At 33.7% G+C, this 19,098-nt stretch overlaps 2 protein-coding genes across 2 annotated transcripts in view; both read right to left on the minus strand.

Annotated features, from left to right (window-relative positions):
• Positions 1-19,098, minus strand: part of LOC142345701 (signal recognition particle 14 kDa protein-like) — a 335,593-nt gene that overhangs the window by 3,260 nt on the left and 313,235 nt on the right. The window lies entirely within an intron of this gene.
• Positions 15,776-17,803, minus strand: LOC142345699 (uncharacterized). Its single transcript, XM_075397945.1, has one exon. The coding sequence runs from the start codon at positions 17,675-17,677 to the stop codon at positions 16,745-16,747; it is 933 nt and encodes a 310-aa protein (XP_075254060.1). The 5' UTR covers positions 17,678-17,803; the 3' UTR covers positions 15,776-16,744.

Consider the following 19,098-nt stretch of genomic DNA (forward strand, 5'->3'; position numbering starts at 1 on the left):
GAATTTTGTACCTTTTCGGACTAAACTGAGATCTGAAAAAGAAATCAGACAGGTTAAACTAAATTTTTGTTCCATTTTTGGGTTATTCATGAAAACAGCAACAATTATGAGTTGTTAGGAGCAACTCCACATATTCAGTCAGTTATTAATGAGATCTAATTTCATATAAAATAGAATGCTGTTTGTAGGTGCAGACTTTTTTTAATACTTCATATTTCTCTTTCTGAGGTCAATTGAAGTCAAATATCAGGGAGTCTATCAGAGAGCAGAACAGTTAATCACACTTAACCAGTACAGGTAACAAAAAACATTGGTCTTCAGGGCGCGGACGGCTACTTTTGATATAAACGAGAATTCAGTTTTTCCTGACTTGCCCTGCTTTGACTGCTGCTTTGAGTGTTATCTCCTTTTCAACATTAGACTTCCTCACAACTGTTATTAAAGGGCAGCAAACTAATTACCTTAATGCTTCGCCTCAACTGTGTGAAGAACTTGTGAATCTAATATTTTTTTTGACTTAGAAAAAAATTGTTTTGAACAAATGTCAACCTCTTAAACTCTAGTTCACCTACTAACAGTCTTTTTGGGCACCTTACTTGATTATCAATAATAAAGACAATTCAAATTGAAAACAGGCAGTCTTTATTGCATTCAGTTTCATTTACGCTCAAAGATAATCTGCTTAAAAACGACACAATTTTAAAAACGGGCGGTTTTTTAAATTTTGTTCTCAGATGTATTCTCTCCATTTTCTTCTGTTTCCTTTCCTGTTGTTGAAAACATTGTTGAATTTTTAAATCAAGCAATTTACAACACTTAGGACTTCAACTGTTCCATCCCTCTTTATTTTGATACTAAACTTCAATTCAAAAAACGAATTTTACCGATACTGAAAATAAGTTTTTAATTGACTATTGATGAACGTTTCGTCTTTCTGTCCTAAACATAAAAACACTAAGAGGTCTCAACTGCTTTTTGGTAAAATATATCGTCTTTCTTCTGACTCTTCTTGTACGTAGGTTATGGTTTCGTCCAATCTATTAGAGTGATTGTCCTGCTCTGTTTCTGATGAGTTTCTCAACTTGATTGATTCATTTAACCTGATTTTGCCGATTGTTTATACGACTGCCAAAATTCATTCTCACTTCTATATGCTATTTGGAAAATACACGTCACATCGAGTTTATGTTTCCGTGGTTGTTCTTTTTCTGTTAGTTTTTGATGATCTAGGTAAAACATGAAAACATTTTTTATTAAAACTAAGTGTAGTTTCTGCTGTCACAATTACTAGTGTTTTTGACAAAAACGTCCCGCGGAGAAAAGTAGAGTCTAAGAAAAACAGTTAATTATCATCAATTCGACTTCAGATTGTAGAAAAATCTTTAATTTCTCAACGATTTATAGATACAAACAGATGAAGCACAATCAAAATCGTGTATAATGCAAAAGAATTGAAAACTTAGTTACAACACGTTTTTGGAAAACTCTTTTGGTAGTACTTATTACTATTTAATTGCAGCAAAGTTTTTAGCATTTGAAGGTTTTTCACTCAGTCCTATTGGTTCCACTGAGGACTCAAAGTTTCCCTGTTGTTTATTCCGAAATTAAGCTAACTTTTTCGTAGCAGCTGGATAAAAACATTGTTTGGTGCAAAAACAAATGCTTCTGAAATACCATTTCTGATAAATTGATTTCATATATTTTATTTCAAATGTGAAGGTGGGAACATTCTGTGCCAAAAACAGAACAAGCGAGCCTTCTTGTTAATTTTCCAAATCGAACATCACGAGTCTGAAACTCAGTTCTGACATTAAAACAGTTAACTAGTTAGATTAAACCGTTTATACATCACACCATCTATCAATAAGGGCATATCCTAACGTATAGTACAAACACTAAGATAAGTTTATCGACAAAATGTACGCAATATTAAAAAATTCATCAACGTTTTTTTAGGACAAATAGTTTCACATCGAATGAAGCCACTCCTTACAAACTGAAACGTTTAACAGATTCAGTACAGCTCTAACGACGACCGATTCGCCAACTCATTACTGTACCCAAGTGAGAATACAAAAACAAAAACCCGGTAAACATTCAAAACTAACTAACAGTTTTCGACAACAAATGAGTCATCAAAAACGTTCGCTCTAAAACTAAACCAAAGTTAAGTTCAAATATGCCTAATTATCAAGCCGCTATTATCCCAAATTATCAAGACTTGCTATTAAAAACATTAGAAAGCACGATTACAAAAACATGGAGATTCAGTAATGTGCTTTCGTGCATAAGGTTCCGACACCGCTTATCCACAAGATTGCCTGAATTGTCTACCAAATGAGGAATAAAATCTTTAAAAAATTCTCATTTAGGATCAAAATAATTGGTGCAAGGTTTAAAAAAATTGTCTCCAACTGAATCCGCTTCCTGAGCAAACAATGCCACATTAGTGAGCCGCTGACACCTGCCATTATTAAGACTATGAGACAAGACAAACAAACAAAATCAAATAAACATTTACATCCAAAACACAATGTCTACTCTTTTGAAAAAAAAAACAACAAATAACAAAGTCAAAATGATAAATAAAACCTGAACTATAGAAACTTGTTTGTTCTTCACTAGAAAAAAATGGGACCAGTCCTTGATGAGACTGGGTAACAAGCAGACAAAAAAGAAAAACGAAGAAATTGAAAAAAGCGTTTGTTTTTACGAAAACAAAATATTCCAATGAAAACAATTAGATGCCATTTGATATCTTTAAAAAGGTTTAAGTTCGATAACTCATTGAAAGACAGTGATACCTGTAAGTAACCAGAATATGTCGTCCGTCTACAAATATTAACGACAAAATCAGACAAAAATTCCTTTAAATTTTGCAAGAAAATAGAGAAGAATCTGTTAAAATCATAAAATAATCCGTTAAAATTCAGATATAATTAACTGCGGCCTCCTTAAACAACAATATTAACATAAGTAACCTCTGAATAGTGAGACTAGGTAGCAGGTATTAAAAAAGAAAAAGGGAGCAGCTAAAAAACACATTAATTTGTTTTCGAAAAGAAATAATTTCAAAGAAACCAAAACATTGCATCTATAATTATTAAATAGAGTTTTTCAATCTCAAAAGGAAATCAATGAGATTTATCACTAATCAGAATATGTCAAACGTCTACAAAAAGAACGATGAAAAGGCAAAATTAACTATTTTGCGAAAAACCGGTATTGAAGTCGTAAAAACAATAATCATTGCACACAAAAACCTTAGAGAAATTCAATTGGGCCTTCCTTTGACACAGATAGTTTTATTTGCGACCTGCAGTTAATGAGACTAGATAAAAAGAAGACAAAAAACAGCAAAGTGCAGATTTAAAAATGCATCTATATTTTTTAAAACATCTGATTCTTAAGTCGTGAAAACCTTGAGCCATAAACTGAAAATAGCAAACAGTTTCTTTCGTTCTTCCGTAGCAAGCCTCTTAGACCTGAAATTAGCACATTCGACTGCAAAAAGGACAAACAGGAAAGATAAAAAAATTAATCTGTTAAAAAACCGGTATCCAGGCCGTTAAAACAATAAGCCATGCACCAAAAACGTTTGATAAAAGCAATTAAGCGTTTATTTAAAACCAATAATTGGAAATACAAACTGTATTTATTGGCAACAGGCAAAAAGCAGACAAAAAGAACAGCCAAAATGCAAATTAAAAAAACATCTATTCAATTTTTGTAACACATTTGATTTCAAAGTCACGAAAAGCTTGAGCTATCAAACAAAATCAGTACATATGTACCCTTGTTCATTCATACGAAGACGCTAAGACCTAAAATTATCCAGAAAATGTCAAACGACTACAAAAAACCAAAAAATTCTATTCAATTCTGCCAGAAGACTGTGTCAAAGCAGTTAAAGCCCTAATCTATTCACTAAAATACTGGTGTGTTGAATGCCTTCCTTTGAGATGCCAATAATGTGCGATCTGAGGTGTCAATTATGTGACACGAAAATGAAAAAAACCTTAACGATGAAAACTGGTTATATCAAAGCAGAAAAACCATTACGTAAAACCGCAATAAGTAATAAATTTTATTCAACTACAAACTCGACGCAACCTGTCTTAGCTGACGTTAAGCTACAAGTTGACCAAAAAGACAATCACAAATCTCAAAAATCCATTGTTTAATTAAACAAAAATTTATAGTCAAAAAGACCATAAGCTTTCGGCTACGAAACGAAATAGGTTTCCTTGGAACTCCCCAGGAAGCCAGTTAGACCTGTTATTAGCACCTTTTGATTTGAGTTGATCTTTACAGCAACTAACATAAAAAGGGGAAAAAGGGGATTAGACAAAAACTAGCCTTGCTATTGCCGTTCGTCTATTTGGAACACTCTATTTTTTCGAATATTATAGATCTGAGTAACTTGACAAAAAGTCAATACATCAAACATAAATGATGCATTTTGCATAATTATCGTTTTACATTAGCAAAAAACCGGCAAACGTTTAGTTCAAGAACACTCTCAAAGGATCCACGTTGAAAACTAGCTCGTTTTGGAGTTAGCAAAGATTATGTCAGCAGTTTTTAGGTGTGTTAATCTGGTAAATTTAAACGAAGTGGATAAAAAAAGCCTTTTTAGAGTCATTTGATGAATAAAATCTGAATTTTAAAAAATTATCAAAATTTTTAAAACTTTTCAACAAGACTTTTTTGTTTTTAGAGGTAAAACCAACAACACTTTCGTTAAATATTGGCCAAAAAGTGCACAAGAATACAGACAAAGTGAACAGAAACAACGAAAATCAATCAAATGTTTACAAAATTTTTAAACTAGATTACTCTGTGGAAAATGAAATTCAAAAAAAAATCTTTTTAGTTACATATTCTATGCGGGACAGGCTTTTTAATGATACCACTCACAATCCTGTACGATTAATATATCGATCCCCCCCCCCCCCCCCCCCCCCCTAGTACGGACAAAATCCAGAGTTTCACAAATAACAGAGTTTCACAAATAATTAATTAAAACAAAGTAATAATAAAAAGTCTAACTGATGAAAGGAAGTTGAAAAAATAGTTCTAAAACAGACACACTCCAATGCAACCCTTTTGAAAATCAAAAATCCAAGAGCACTTCACTATAGCTCTACAAGTTTTCATACACTTTTCGACCCTTTGTGTAAGCTTTCCGAAAAATTTTTGGATTGCGCAACCACTGCTCAAAAAAAACGCCTATAAACTTTTAATTGAGTTCAGGCCCTCAGTTTATGCTGATTATTCGCGCACTTCCCAATTCGTTTCTTGGAAAAGACTGCTGATGATTCCATTTTCACATAAGCATTATCTTAACAAATATGGCGTTGAAGGATTTCTTAATCGTAATACCTAAAATTTTCCAAATAGCACAACGTTTAGCTTCTTTGGACATATAATGTGTCTCTATTGCACCCCAAAAAATAAGTAATCGATTGTTCGAACTCAGATTGTTTTCAAGAAATATTGCGCTTTTTCGAAATGCTCAAACAATAGTGTGGCAAGACCCAATCTTTCAAAAACTACAGCCAGAAAAAGATATTTCTTGCCTTTTGAGCAGATTGATATGCCATCTTGCAGTTTTGAATGAAAATCCTATATTTGGTAGCTTATCAAGAGTTAAAGAACAAAGCGTTTTAACCATACCTTCTGTTTAAGAGAAAACAAGCAAGACAATTCAAAAGTTTTTAATCTAAAAGTTTCAAGCCGATTCTAACGCCCAGCGTAAATTATGCATAAAGCACAAATCATGCTGCGCGTAGCTATTTGATACGATAATGTTTGAGTAGTTTTATGTGAAGCGGCAGATTATATAATGATTTAACCAGAGACCTTTTTCCCTCATTATATTCAATATCAATTTAAATGAAAAAACGAAAGAATTAGGGCCGGAATAACAAGTCCGAAGGGATAGCAAAATATTCAAGTTGAGAAGAAATCGATTCCAAGTATTTCATTCCCCACCGTTAATCCGCAAATCAATAAAAAGCTGCTATCAATAGGTCCATAGGCTAAAAAATATACCCGCGACCTCACAGCCACGTGTTCCATATGCTGCTGCTCAAATCATTATTCAAGTCATCGTGACAAATGCCAACAAATGTAGTGGTGTGATGCAATTGTGTTTAACAAACGAAAATCAAGTGGTGGGAAAACAAAACCAACATTCGAAGAAGAAAAATCGAGCGAAACAGAAGAGAATTAAAGAACGAAAACTATAAAAAAAAAACTTTTACATTTTAAATAACTCTCCGAAAATTGCAAAAAATAGATAACTGCACACCTTAACAAGCAATCCTTGCTTATTCATTAGGCAACCACGCGACACTCAAACGCACAAAAGCAGTTAAACCATGAGGAAGAATTAATAACTAAAAAACTTGATTAATTTATTTTAAGAAAATAAGTGCTATCAAGCCTTTAATTGTTTTCACATAGTAAAAATAACCGTAGCACCAACAATTATTATACAATTCAATATGACAAATTTTTCTGAAAGTTACAAAACAGAATAGGGCAAAAAATTAATCAAATTTAGCCTATTTTCTTCTACTAAACAAAACTTAACTGAATTTAACGAAATGAAAAGTCCACGAATGTAAACATAAAAACCATTTTCAATCGCCTTAGAAACTAAAAAATTGACTAAAAATTGTCTTAGAAACTATTACCATGTAAAAGAGTACAAAAAGCGGTAAAAGAGCGTCTAAAACGGCGAAATCACAAAAAAAGCTCTAAATTGCATATAAAAAATAGTATAGAATAAGTAGTATATAAAAATTGCATATAACATAACCGACTAACGCCGGGCGAATTGCTCTCAAACGACCTGCGAGCGGCTGGTTTCTTCAGTAGATAGCCACAGTTTAGTAAGGCTAGCGTTCGCTTGATTCGACTCTGCAACTTTAAGTTTTCTAGCCTTGTTAGTAAATCGAATAAAAAACTTGCAATAATCGATAATACTTGCAATATAAATATTCAGAGTATTGCAAAATTTAAAAAGCGTCCAAATTTCAAAGTTAAATTTTCAAAACTATTGATAAAATTCACAAACTCAGAAAATATTCAAAATTTCGGAAATTGCATAGTTTAACAAAAAATTGTTAAAATTCAAGATATTAATATCTTAAGAACCATTTAATTGTCTCACGAGACTATCCATTATCCCTGCTTCAAGCTTTGAATAGTTTCACTGGCTCATAAAGATCCATAAACTTGGAACATAATAATTTTCCGAAAATTAAAATTATCAAAAAACTGCGAAAGCTGGAGTCATCAAAATATTGATAACCATTTCATAAACTCTAGAAACTATGCAAAAGCTGATCATCAAACCGTCGAGGACATCCGTAGGACCCTTGTGCCGGAGAAAATGATCAGAAATGATAAAAAATGATCAAAAAACGTTTCTCAAGAGACTAACCGGTATCCCTATTTCAAGCTTTAAGAAGTTTCACTGGCTCAAAAAGTTCCATAAACTTGGAACATGATTATAATTTTTCAAAAATTTGAAAATATATAAAAATTGCTAAATGGTTAATGAGAATCAGAGATGATGACGTTATCCCACATAAAAGCAGCCGAAATGCAGCATCAACAAAGAGAGAGAGAGAGAGAGAGATAGAGTGAGAGAGAGATAAACTTGAACGGGAAAGAGAAGGAAAGGAACCCTAACCGACAGAGAAAGAGAGAAAAGAATAACTTCCATGATTGGATTCCACTCTGCAACTTCTGGTTTTCTAGCCTTGTTAATAAATAAAACATAGAAAAAAACTGAAAACGGCAAAATTAAACAGAAGTTTTCAACTTCACAGTAAAAAAGTTAAAAATCATTTTTTGTCTCGAAAGATTGTCAAGTAACCCATCTCCAAGACATGCAAAGTTTTGTGTTAAGTTTCGTTGGCCAGTAATGGTCGTTAAACTCAGAAATGGCCAAAAAATAGTAAAAAAATTTGGAAAACAAAAGCAAATTTTATTGAAGTCTTGCTAAAATTCAAGATAAAATCTTCAAAATCGTTTCATTTTCTTAAGCGACTATCCAGTATCCCTATTTCAAGCTTCAAAAAGTTTCACTGGCTCAAAAAGATCCATAAACTTGGAACATGAATATAATTTTCCGAAAATTTGAAAAAAAAAAATACGAAAATTGCTAAATGGTTAATGAGAATCAGAGATGATGACATTATCCCACATAACAGCAGCTGAAATGCAGCATCAACAAAGAGAGAGAGAGAGAGATAGAGTGTGAGAGAGAGAGAGAAACGTGAACGGGAAAGAGAAGGAAAGGAACCCTAACCGACAGAGAGAAAGGACTAACTTCCATGATTGGATTGCACTCTGCAATTTCTGGTTTTCTAGCCTTGTTAATAAATAAAAGATAGAGAACTGAAAAAGGCAAAAAAAAGTTTTCAACTTCACAGTAAAAAAAGTTAAAAACCATTTCTTGTCTCGAAAGTTTGTCAAGTAACCCATCTCCAAGACTTGCAAAGTTTTGTGATAAGTTTCGTTGGCCAGTAATGGTCGTTAAACTCAGAAATGGACAAAAAATAGTGAAAAATTTTGGAAAACAAAAGCAAATTTTATTGAAGTCTTGCTGAAATTCAAGATAAAATCTTCAAAACCGTTTCATTTTCTTAAGAGACTATCCAGTATCCCTATTTCAAGCTTCAAAGTTTCACTGGCTCAAAAAGATCCATAAACTTGGAACATGAATATAATTTTCCAAAAATTTGAAAAAAAATATACGAAAATTGCTAAATGGTTAATGAGAATCAGAGATGATGACATTATCCCACATAACAGCAGCTGAAATGCAGCATCAACAAAGAGAGAGAGATAGAGTGTGAGAGAGAAAAACGTGAACGGGAAAGAGAAGGAAAGGAACCCTAACCGACAGAGAGAAAGGAATAACTTCCATGATTGGATTGCACTCTGCAATTTCTGGTTTTCTAGCCTTGTTAATAAATAAAACATATAAAAAACTGAAAAAGGCAAAATTAAAAAAAAGTTTTCAACTTCACAGTAAAAAAAGTTAAAAACCATTTCTTGTCTCGAAAGTTTGTCAAGTAACCCATCTCCAAGACTTGCAAAGTTTTGTGATAAGTTTCGTTGGCCAGTAATGGTCGTTAAACTCAGAAATGGACAAGAAAAAGTGAAAAATTTTGGAAAACAAAAGCAAATTTTATTGAAGTCTTGCTAAAATTCAAGATAAAATCTTCAAAACCGTTTCATTTTCTTAAGAGACTATCCAGTATCCCTATTTCAAGCTTCGAAATTTTCACTGGCTCAAAAAGTTCCATAAACTTGGAACATGATTATAATTTTCCAAAAATTTGAAAATATATAAAAATTGCTAAATGGTTAATGAGAATCAGAGATGATGACGTTATCCCACATAAAAGCAGCCGAAATGCAGCATCAACAAAGAGAGAGAGAGAGAGAGAGAGAGAGAGATAGAGTGAGAGAGAGATAAACTTGAACGGGAAAGAGAAGGAAAGGAACCCTAACCGACAGAGAAAGAGAGAAAAGAATAACTTCCATGATTGGATTCCACTCTGCAACTTCTGGTTTTCTAGCCTTGTTAATAAAACATAGAAAAAAACTGAAAACGGCAAAATTAAACAGAAGTTTTCAACTTCACAGTAAAAAAGTTAAAAATCATTTTTTGTCTCGAAAGATTGTCAAGTAACCCATCTCCAAGACATGCAAAGTTTTGTGTTAAGTTTCGTTGGCCAGTAATGGTCGTTAAACTCAGAAATGGCCAAAAAATAGTGAAAAAATTTGGAAAACAAAAGCAAATTTTATTGAAGTCTTGCTAAAATTCAAGATAAAATCTTCAAAACCGTTTCATTTTCTTAAGCGACTATCCAGTATCCCTATTTCAAGCTTCAAAAAGTTTCACTGGCTCAAAAAGATCCATAAACTTGGAACATATAATTTTCCGAAAATTTGAAAAAAAAATATACGAAAATTGCTAAATGGTTAATGAGAATCAGAGATGATGACATTATCCCACATAATAGCAGCTGAAATGCAGCATCAACAAAGAGAGAGAGAGAGAGATAGAGTGTGAGAGAGAGAAAAACGTGAACGGGAAAGAGAAGGAAAGGAACCCTAACCGACAGAGAGAAAGGACTAACTTCCATGATTGGATTGCACTCTGCAATTTCTGGTTTTCTAGCCTTGTTAATAAATAAAACATATAGAAAACTGAAAAAGGCAAAATTAAAAAAAAAGTTTTCAACTTCACAGTAAAAAAAAGTTAAAAACCATTTCTTCTCTCGAAAGTTTGTCAAATAACCCATCTCCAAGACTTGCAAAGTTTTGTGATAAGTTTCGATTGCCAGTAATGGTCGTTAAACTCAGAAATGGACAAAAAATAGTGAAAAATTTTGGAAAACAAAAGCAAATTTTATTGAAGTCTTGCTGAAATTCAAGATAAAATCTTCAAAACCGTTTCATTTTCTTAAGAGACTATCCAGTATCCCTATTTCAAGCTTCAAAGTTTCACTGGCTCAAAAAGATCCATAAACTTGGAACATGAATATAATTTTCCAAAAATTTGAAAAAAAATATACGAAAATTGCTAAATGGTTAATGAGAATCAGAGATGATGACATTATCCCACATAACAGCAGCTGAAATGCAGCATCAACAAAGAGAGAGAGAGATAGAGTGTGAGAGAGAAAAACGTGAACGGGAAAGAGAAGGAAAGGAACCCTAACCGACAGAGAGAAAGGAATAACTTCCATGATTGGATTGCACTCTGCAATTTCTGGTTTTCTAGCCTTGTTAATAAATAAAACATATAAAAAACTGAAAAAGGCAAAATTAAAAAAAAAGTTTTCAACTTCACAGTAAAAAAAGTTAAAAACCATTTCTTGTCTCGAAAGTTTGTCAAGTAACCCATCTCCAAGACTTGCAAAGTTTTGTGATAAGTTTCGTTGGCCAGTAATGGTCGTTAAACTCAGAAATGGACAAAAAATAGTGAAAAATTTTGGAAAACAAAAGCAAATTTTATTGAAGTCTTGCTGAAATTCAAGATAAAATCTTCAAAACCGTTTCATTTTCTTAAGAGACTATCCAGTATCCCTATTTCAAGCTTCAAAGTTTCACTGGCTCAAAAAGATCCATAAACTTGGAACATGAATATAATTTTCCAAAAATTTGAAAAAAAATATACGAAAATTGCTAAATGGTTAATGAGAATCAGAGATGATGACATTATCCCACATAACAGATAACAGCAGCTGAGATGCAGCATCAACAAAGAGAGAGAGAGATAGAGTGTGAGAGAGACAGAGAAAAGCGTGAACGGGAAAGAGAAGGAAAGGAACCCTAACCGACAGAGAGAAAGGAATAACTTCCATGATTGGATTGCACTCTGCAATTTCTGGTTTTCTAGCCTTGTTAATAAATAAAAGATATAGAAAACTGAAAAAGGCAAAATAAAAAAAAGTTTTCAACTTCACAGTAAAAAAAGTTAAAAACCATTTCTTGTCTCGAAAGTTTGTCAAATAACCCATCTCCAAGACTTGCAAAGTTTTGTGTTAAGTTTCGATTGCCAGTAATGGTCGTTAAACTCAGAAATGGACAAAAAATAGTGAAAAATTTTGGAAAACAAAAGCAAATTTTATTGAAGTCTTGCTAAAATTCAAGATAAAATCTTCAAAACCGTTTCATTTTCTTAAGAGACTATCCAGTATCCCTATTTCAAGCTTCAAAATTTTCACTGGCTCAAAAAGATCCATAAACTTGGAAAATGATTATAATTTTCCAAACATTTGAAAAATATACAAAAATTGCTAAATGGTTAATGAGAATCAGAGATGATGACATTATCCCACATAACAGCAGCTGAAATGCAGCATCAACAAAGAGAGAGAGATAGAGTGTGAGAGAGAGAAAAACGTGAACGGGAAAGAGAAGGAAAGGAACCCTAACCGACAGAGAGAAAGGAATAACTTCCATGATTGGATTGCGATCTGCAATTTCTGGTTTTCTAGCCTTGTTAATAAATAAAAGATAGAGAACTGAAAAAGGCAAAAAAAAAGTTTTCAACTTCACAGTAAAAAAAAAACCATTTCTTGTCTCGAAAGTTTGTCAAGTAACCCATCTCCAAGACTTGCAAAGTTTTGTGATAAGTTTCGTTGGCCAGTAATGGTCGTTAAACTCAGAAATGGACAAAAAATAGTGAAAAATTTTGGAAAACAAAAGCAAATTTTATTGAAGTCTTGCTAAAATTCAAGATAAAATCTTCAAAACCGTTTCACTTTCTTAAGAGACTATCCAGTATCCCTATTTCAAGCTTCAAAAAGTTTCACTGGCTCAAAAAGATCCATAAACTTGGAACATGGTAATAATTTTCCGAAATTTTGAAAAAAAAATTATATAAAAAAACTGCTATAGCTGGAGTCGTTTAAATAAAGAACTTGAAAACCTGCAATTTTTATTTCAAAATTGCTGGTTTTAAAAGCTTGAAAACCATTCGTTACATCAAAAAGCTATGCAAAACATATAATCAAACCATAGAGGAGGTTATGTGGCTTCGAGGCTGGAGAAACCTAAGCAAAGACAACATATTAAAAGAAATTTGAAGTTGCATAAAAATTCTAAAATTTGTGATAAGGAAAGCTGAAAACTAATCAACGCCCAAAAAACATTTTCCATTAACTTATAATCATACCCTAGCGGAGATTTTCTGTTAGCCTGAAAACCTGAATAATGAAAATAAATATCAAAAAATAAAAAAAAAATGCAAGTTTCCTAACAAAAAATGCTAAAATTCGTGGTGTTGAATTGTTGAAAAACATTCTATTACATTTAGAAACTACATGGTAACCTATTGTCAAACACTAGAGGTGGTTCCTCTAATCTTGAGGCTGGAAAAACCTAAAATTCGACAAAATATTTCAAAAAACTTGAAAAAATGCTAAATTTTATCAAAAAAATGCTAGAACTTGTCCTATTAAAAAATTGAAAGCTATTCCATGGCAAATTAAATTTTTTGACAACTTATTTTCAAACCTTAACGACGTTTTCTGGCCCCTGCGTCTGAAAAGACGTGAATAGTGAAAAATGTCAAAAAAATTTTTTAAAAATGCACGTTTAGTTAAAAAAAAACGCCAAATTTCGTGATGTTAAAATGTTGGAACCATTCCACTACAACTAGAAACGATGAAGTAATCTATAATCAAACCCTAGAGGAGGTTACTTGACACCTAGGGCTGAAAGAACTCAAAAACGACAAAAACTTTCAAAAACCTTGAAAAAAAATTGATAAAATTAGTATAAAATTGCGTTTTTAGCGATCGGTTGTTCGAACGTAGCCACGGGGAGGAGGGGGGGGGGCTGATGAGGAGGGTGAGAGGACAGGGGTGGGCAACAGTGGGGTGGGAGCAACAGCGCAGGGGGGAATCGGGGGGCGGGGTCAACAGAGGGGGTGTCTTCAACCTCTAAGAACCGCCCTTCACACCATAAGTATAAGTCTCGAAAACATTTTAAGCTGAAAGGCTCTAAGAGCACTTAATGCCCGCTGGGCACTACCTGCTTATCCCGTTTTTGAGGACGAAAAGTCAAAAGCGTCAGACGAAAAATCGGTCAAGCGAAATATTGCATAAAAAAGACCGACAGGACTAATATTATTTCAACAAACTTTGTTTGAGAGCAAGTTAAATAAAAGTATAAAAAACACAGTATATAGAAGTGGTCAAAAAAGCTCAGAAACACAGTTACCTGTTAATATGGTCTAGAAAAACCAAGTTACCTAAAAAAGTAAAGTAAAAAAATATGTGAACGATTTCTCATCTAATATAAACACAACGGAAAAAGTAATTCAATTCGCAGATGACACAAGTATTGTCTCTTGTGGACAGACAAGTAGCTTACATGAAAAAGTCATGGAAATTTTCCAAAAAACAGAAGAATGTGTAGAGATGAACAAACTAACCTTGAATACAAACAAAACCGAATTAATCTTTTTCTCGCGCGATAATTCTGATTTCGGATCTATTTTTGCAAAAACGAAAAAAAATTTGCAGATATCATGTTTTCAAATTGACAGGAATCTTAGTTTCGATAAGCAGCTGAATAAAACGTTAAAAAAGATGGCTCATGCTATAAGATTAATTTACTTAAGACATCAAATTCCCCTGACCGCGCGCATTCTTCTAAAATCACTTGTGCTTTCACATTTATCATTTTCGGCAATCTTTCAAAATTTATCAGCAAAAAACCTAAAACGCCTTAACCGACAGATTAACTGGGGCATAAAGGTGTGCTTTCTGCGCAAAAAGTATGAGAAAGCGAGAGATCTGCTAATCCAGACAAAGACCCTACCAGCTGAGCTAATAATAGCAAAAATGTCGCTAATCAAATTTCATTATAAAGCCAGGCCAGAAATTTCTAAAAACTTTTACGGATGTCTGAATCTTCATCAAAATACTCGAACAAAACAATTCAAAATTAGACAGAATGCCAAAACCAGCTTTGGAATGAATTCGATCGTTCGTCAATGCGTACAGAAATGGAAAGTTACCACAGTGGCTTCGGTTGGCAAACAATGGAAACGTTTTTAAGAAAACGTTGAATGATTTCTTGCTCTCACAACATTAAAAAATTGCTAAAATTGCTAAAAAATTGCTTCCGAAAAGCCACACCTGATCAAAAATCACTCGCTTGGCAAAAAATTTTCACACTTACGTTTTTCGTTCTCTTTCGAAAGCTGATATGAACAAAAACGCCATTTTCTCTTCTCTCCAATTTTGTTCAACAAGAAAATCGATTTTTGCACGTGCAAATAATCGTTATTTAAGTACAATCGTTATTTTCCTGTCATACTTTTTGCAACAACAAACTCAAGCTATTTTGCTCAACAGTTCAGTGAAATTTTGATTCGGAGTTAATTCTTGGAGTTAAACTCTGGGAGTTAATTTGATAAAAACTATACCAACACTTGAGCTAGTTTCAAAATTTTAATATCCACACGTTCAATGAACCTTCGATGGTTTCCGAAGTTTCCGGATGAGATGGGTGGAAAAATGGGAGATCATACATAACCGATCCTCCTTGCTCTGATCACGCAGCAAATTTAATCTTTTTGCATCACAAGCTAAAAGGAGCTTAGCAGCATGCACACCAGAAAATTGATAGGAAAGACAATGTTGCGCGGAATTCAAATTTCACAATCTTGATCTTCTAAGCATCTTCCATTCACACACAAAAAACTCACAGGTTAAACCCAACTATTGCAAATAGTAATATTTAATCAAATAGTTTCTACTTTTCACCCCTACATCATTTAACCCCTGCATCATTTAACCCCATTAGCTTTTCATGCATCAACCCTTTACCCGACGTATACCTAATTCTGAATATTGACTGTACGAATTATTAAAAAAAATTAGAAAATCGGGGTGATAAGACAGAGGAGTGACAAAATCGGAGTTGATGGATAGGGGTTGGAACTATTGGGGGTGCAAAGGTGAAAACCTTCAACATATATGGCCACATTCTATATAGTGCGATTAGTGAATGATTTTGGGCAATAGTTGGATTAATTGGTAATATTAAATAAGAAATTGAAAATAACTAAATCGATTCTACTAACTTAATAATAAATCATAATGATTATAATTGTTTAGGTTCATTTCAACAAACTTTGTTTCTATTTTACAGTGCTAGCGACAGTAGCAAAGTTCCGAAAAACTTGCAGGAACTTTCTCGACAAAACGAAAGGCTAATTTATATGGTTCGTTGAAAGAACCCTTTGCTTCAATGGTTGTACGGTTAATAGCGATAGTAGGATACCGTTTGGATGAGAAACGAAATAAACAAACAGAAAAGAGAGACAGCACAGCTATTGTTAATTTTTCTGTATGCAGTTGAGCATCGATAATAGTTGAAAACGGAACTCTACTAGAATAAGAACTGAAATAACAATAATACTCAACTAATTCCATCAAGTAAGACGCCAGGTGAACTAACTTTACAAAGTGAAGTATACTTGGTATTTCAATCAATAAGTAATAGTGGAATTGAGGGCCGAGCTCAATATCTTGTGCGACAAAGTCAATATATATGAACATTAGTTTATGTTAAAGGTTTCGAAAAAAAATGCACCTAAAATAGTATTGCAATGCATAAAACTAAAAGAAAACACTCAACTCGTAATTTTTTATCTTCCGAGAAACAAAACTGTTTGATAACTGAGTTGAACGCTGTAGAAATTTGTACGGATCTTTATTTTTGAAGGTAGCTTACTATTTTATTTATTTCATCAAATACATTTCAATTTTAGCTGATTAGTAAGGTGAAGTAACCAGTACTTAGGAATTAGTAAACAGTCGTTAAATGGTAGTACAATTGGTCTTACACGAGGAAGGGTTACAATCAATGTAGCAGGCGGTGGAATGGAGCAAATAGCATAAATGTTGACAAGAATCGGTCAAATTTTTTTCAATAAAGTGGACATTCACCAATTAAAAGTTCCACTTTTAAATACGATTGATGTTTTCTTTAAATGTTTCACTTCATCTACAAATTGAAATTCATTTCGGATGCTCTTCAAACTTGTTTCAAAACAGTATCATATAATTTCACACGCGAAAGATCTTTTTCCATTAAAAGTTAAATTGTTTTGATTTGCGAACTTAGTTTCCTGCCTACGTTGTGGACTCTATAATCAAGTTTTACTTCAAATTACGGCAGCCTGCTAAGAATAGACCGCGAGTTGTTGTTGTTCCAACTGCATCGTCAGCAACTCCTCCTGGTGATCTAAGGCTTCCAGAACCGATTCGAATCTCTCTCTGACCGAATCAATCTGTCTTCGCCGTCTACGCATTAGCTGCTCCTGTTGCGACCTCAAATTTTGCAACCTATTTTGCAATAGCTGAACTTGCACTGCATATTGCTGGTACTCCCTTTCCCTTCTGGCTTCCGCTTCGCGTTGACTGGCTGCCGATTGCGGAACCAGGTTCAAAAACTCGCCCAATTTCATTTTATGGCTAATTAGACAGTACTGTTGTTCTGAGAGAACCCGACCGTAGCCCATTTCGAGTTGTCGCTCTGAGGACAAGCGACCACATACGAATTCGACCTTGGCTCGTGCCTCGCGATCTTTTCTGAAGATGGTCGGCTTGCATCTACACATAGGACAAGTTGCGTTCTGTTTCAACCATTCCGTAAGACACCAATTGCAAAATGAATGATTACACGGTAAAATTTTGTATGGATCTTGCAATGAGAACCTACAAACAGCACAGGTGATTTCTTCGAATAATTTACAAGTGTTCATTTTAGCTTTGGTTCTGATGGTTTTGATCTTGGTCAGAAATAACTTTCGCATGTGTTTTGTAACTTTCGTAGTCCTATGAGGACTTCGACTGTTAGAAGGCGACCTTGTTCTTCCTGAGCTGTGATTGGTATTTGTTGGCGTTGATTTTGATTGGCTATCTCGAGCTCTGCTGGCAACTGATATACTACTAGAAGACGATGTTCTCGATGCTTTTGTTGTTGATATCGGTAACACTAATCCACCTGTTCTTGAGGTCCGTTTCGTGATATGTCCTCTCCTTTTGGAATTGCATCGATTGCCTTTAATGCTGCTACGTTGATGCTGACTTCTCTTTACGGATGTTGGCTTCATTTTGAGGGCACGCTGTATCTGTCTCTATTTTCTGATGTTTTCTTTCGTTGCTAGTTTGAATGATTGCCGGGCCACAGGAGCTCAACCAAACAAAATCTGAAAATAGCAATTCTTATTAGCCTCACAAATGTCGGAAATTTTTATCAATATCATATCAGAAGCCTGACCCAACTTTTTAAACATTATGGTCACAGGTACGAAAAGACCAACGTCAGACTTCGAAAAAAGAAGGAAAACAGTAACGAATATGCAGAATTAATTGCTGGGTATTCATTTGAAGTACATAATCCTCTGATTTTCCCACTAAATAACTTTTTGCGCGAAAGACTATGTACGTTCGCTTTACACTGCAGAAAAGGTAAATTTATTCTCCACTCAAATGAAGAGATTGCCTCTTTTGTCAGACCGTTTTAATCAAACAGCAGACTAGAAAATATCTCAGCTAACAGCGAAAATCAACTTAAACTATTCGTCTATTTTAAAAAGTCAAAATGAATCTGCAGGTGGTTTTTGCTTCATGTATATTCTCTCCGATAGACGCCATATGAAAATTTGCGATGCAAACAAACTGCTTCGAAGTGACTGCTGGCTGTGATAGCCATGAACAATTATCAAATTTAGAACCAACTCAGGCATTCACTTTAAAAATGAAGAAAGTTTTGAGTCTGTTTTCTAGCATAGCACCGGTTTGAGTTTTAATTGTATATATTCCTGGAAAAAGTGTCCTTTTTTATCTCGGCCCAAGAAAGATGAGCGACTTCGTAATAGAGCTTCTAAAAGCTTCTATCCCAAGATTTCGAATGGCGAAACAATTCCGTTTCAAACAATCTTGACCTCACACTAAGAATCAACAAGGCGGCTCGGTAATGTGCGATGGCACATAAGGTTCCGATCCCGCCCATCCACAATTTTGGCATAATTGTCTACCAAATGAGGAACAGATAGAAAAACCCAAAAATTATTTTTTGCGAATCCCAAAAAAGCCCAAGTCTTTTTCAAAAAATTCTGTATGAACGATAAGATAGACTCCAAAGCAAATAACTCAGTGGAGTAAAAATTGATGCATTAGATTGCTGTTATATGTCAATATTAAGAAAGCGAGTCAAGACGAACAGCAAAATCAAACAACAACAAACATTAGTTACATCAAAAAATTTATGTCCCTCTTAAAAACTAAATTTAATAGAAAGTCAACATACCGTCAGATAAAATTAAAACTAAACAAAAATTACATATAAATCACCAGAAAACATATGCGACCAGTCCATAAAAAGGTTTGGTAACAATTATACAAAAAAGAACAAAAACAGTAAAGTAAAAAATTAACTTATTTTTTTGAAACAGTTAACTTCAAAGTAATAAATACCATCAGGAATCAATTAGTATTACCACAAATTTACGATTAACACTGCTCCTATAGA

Source organism: Convolutriloba macropyga, chromosome 9 (genome assembly GCF_964194025.1).
Source record: "Convolutriloba macropyga chromosome 9, txConMacr16.3, whole genome shotgun sequence".
NCBI lineage: Eukaryota > Metazoa > Xenacoelomorpha > Acoela > Convolutidae > Convolutriloba > Convolutriloba macropyga.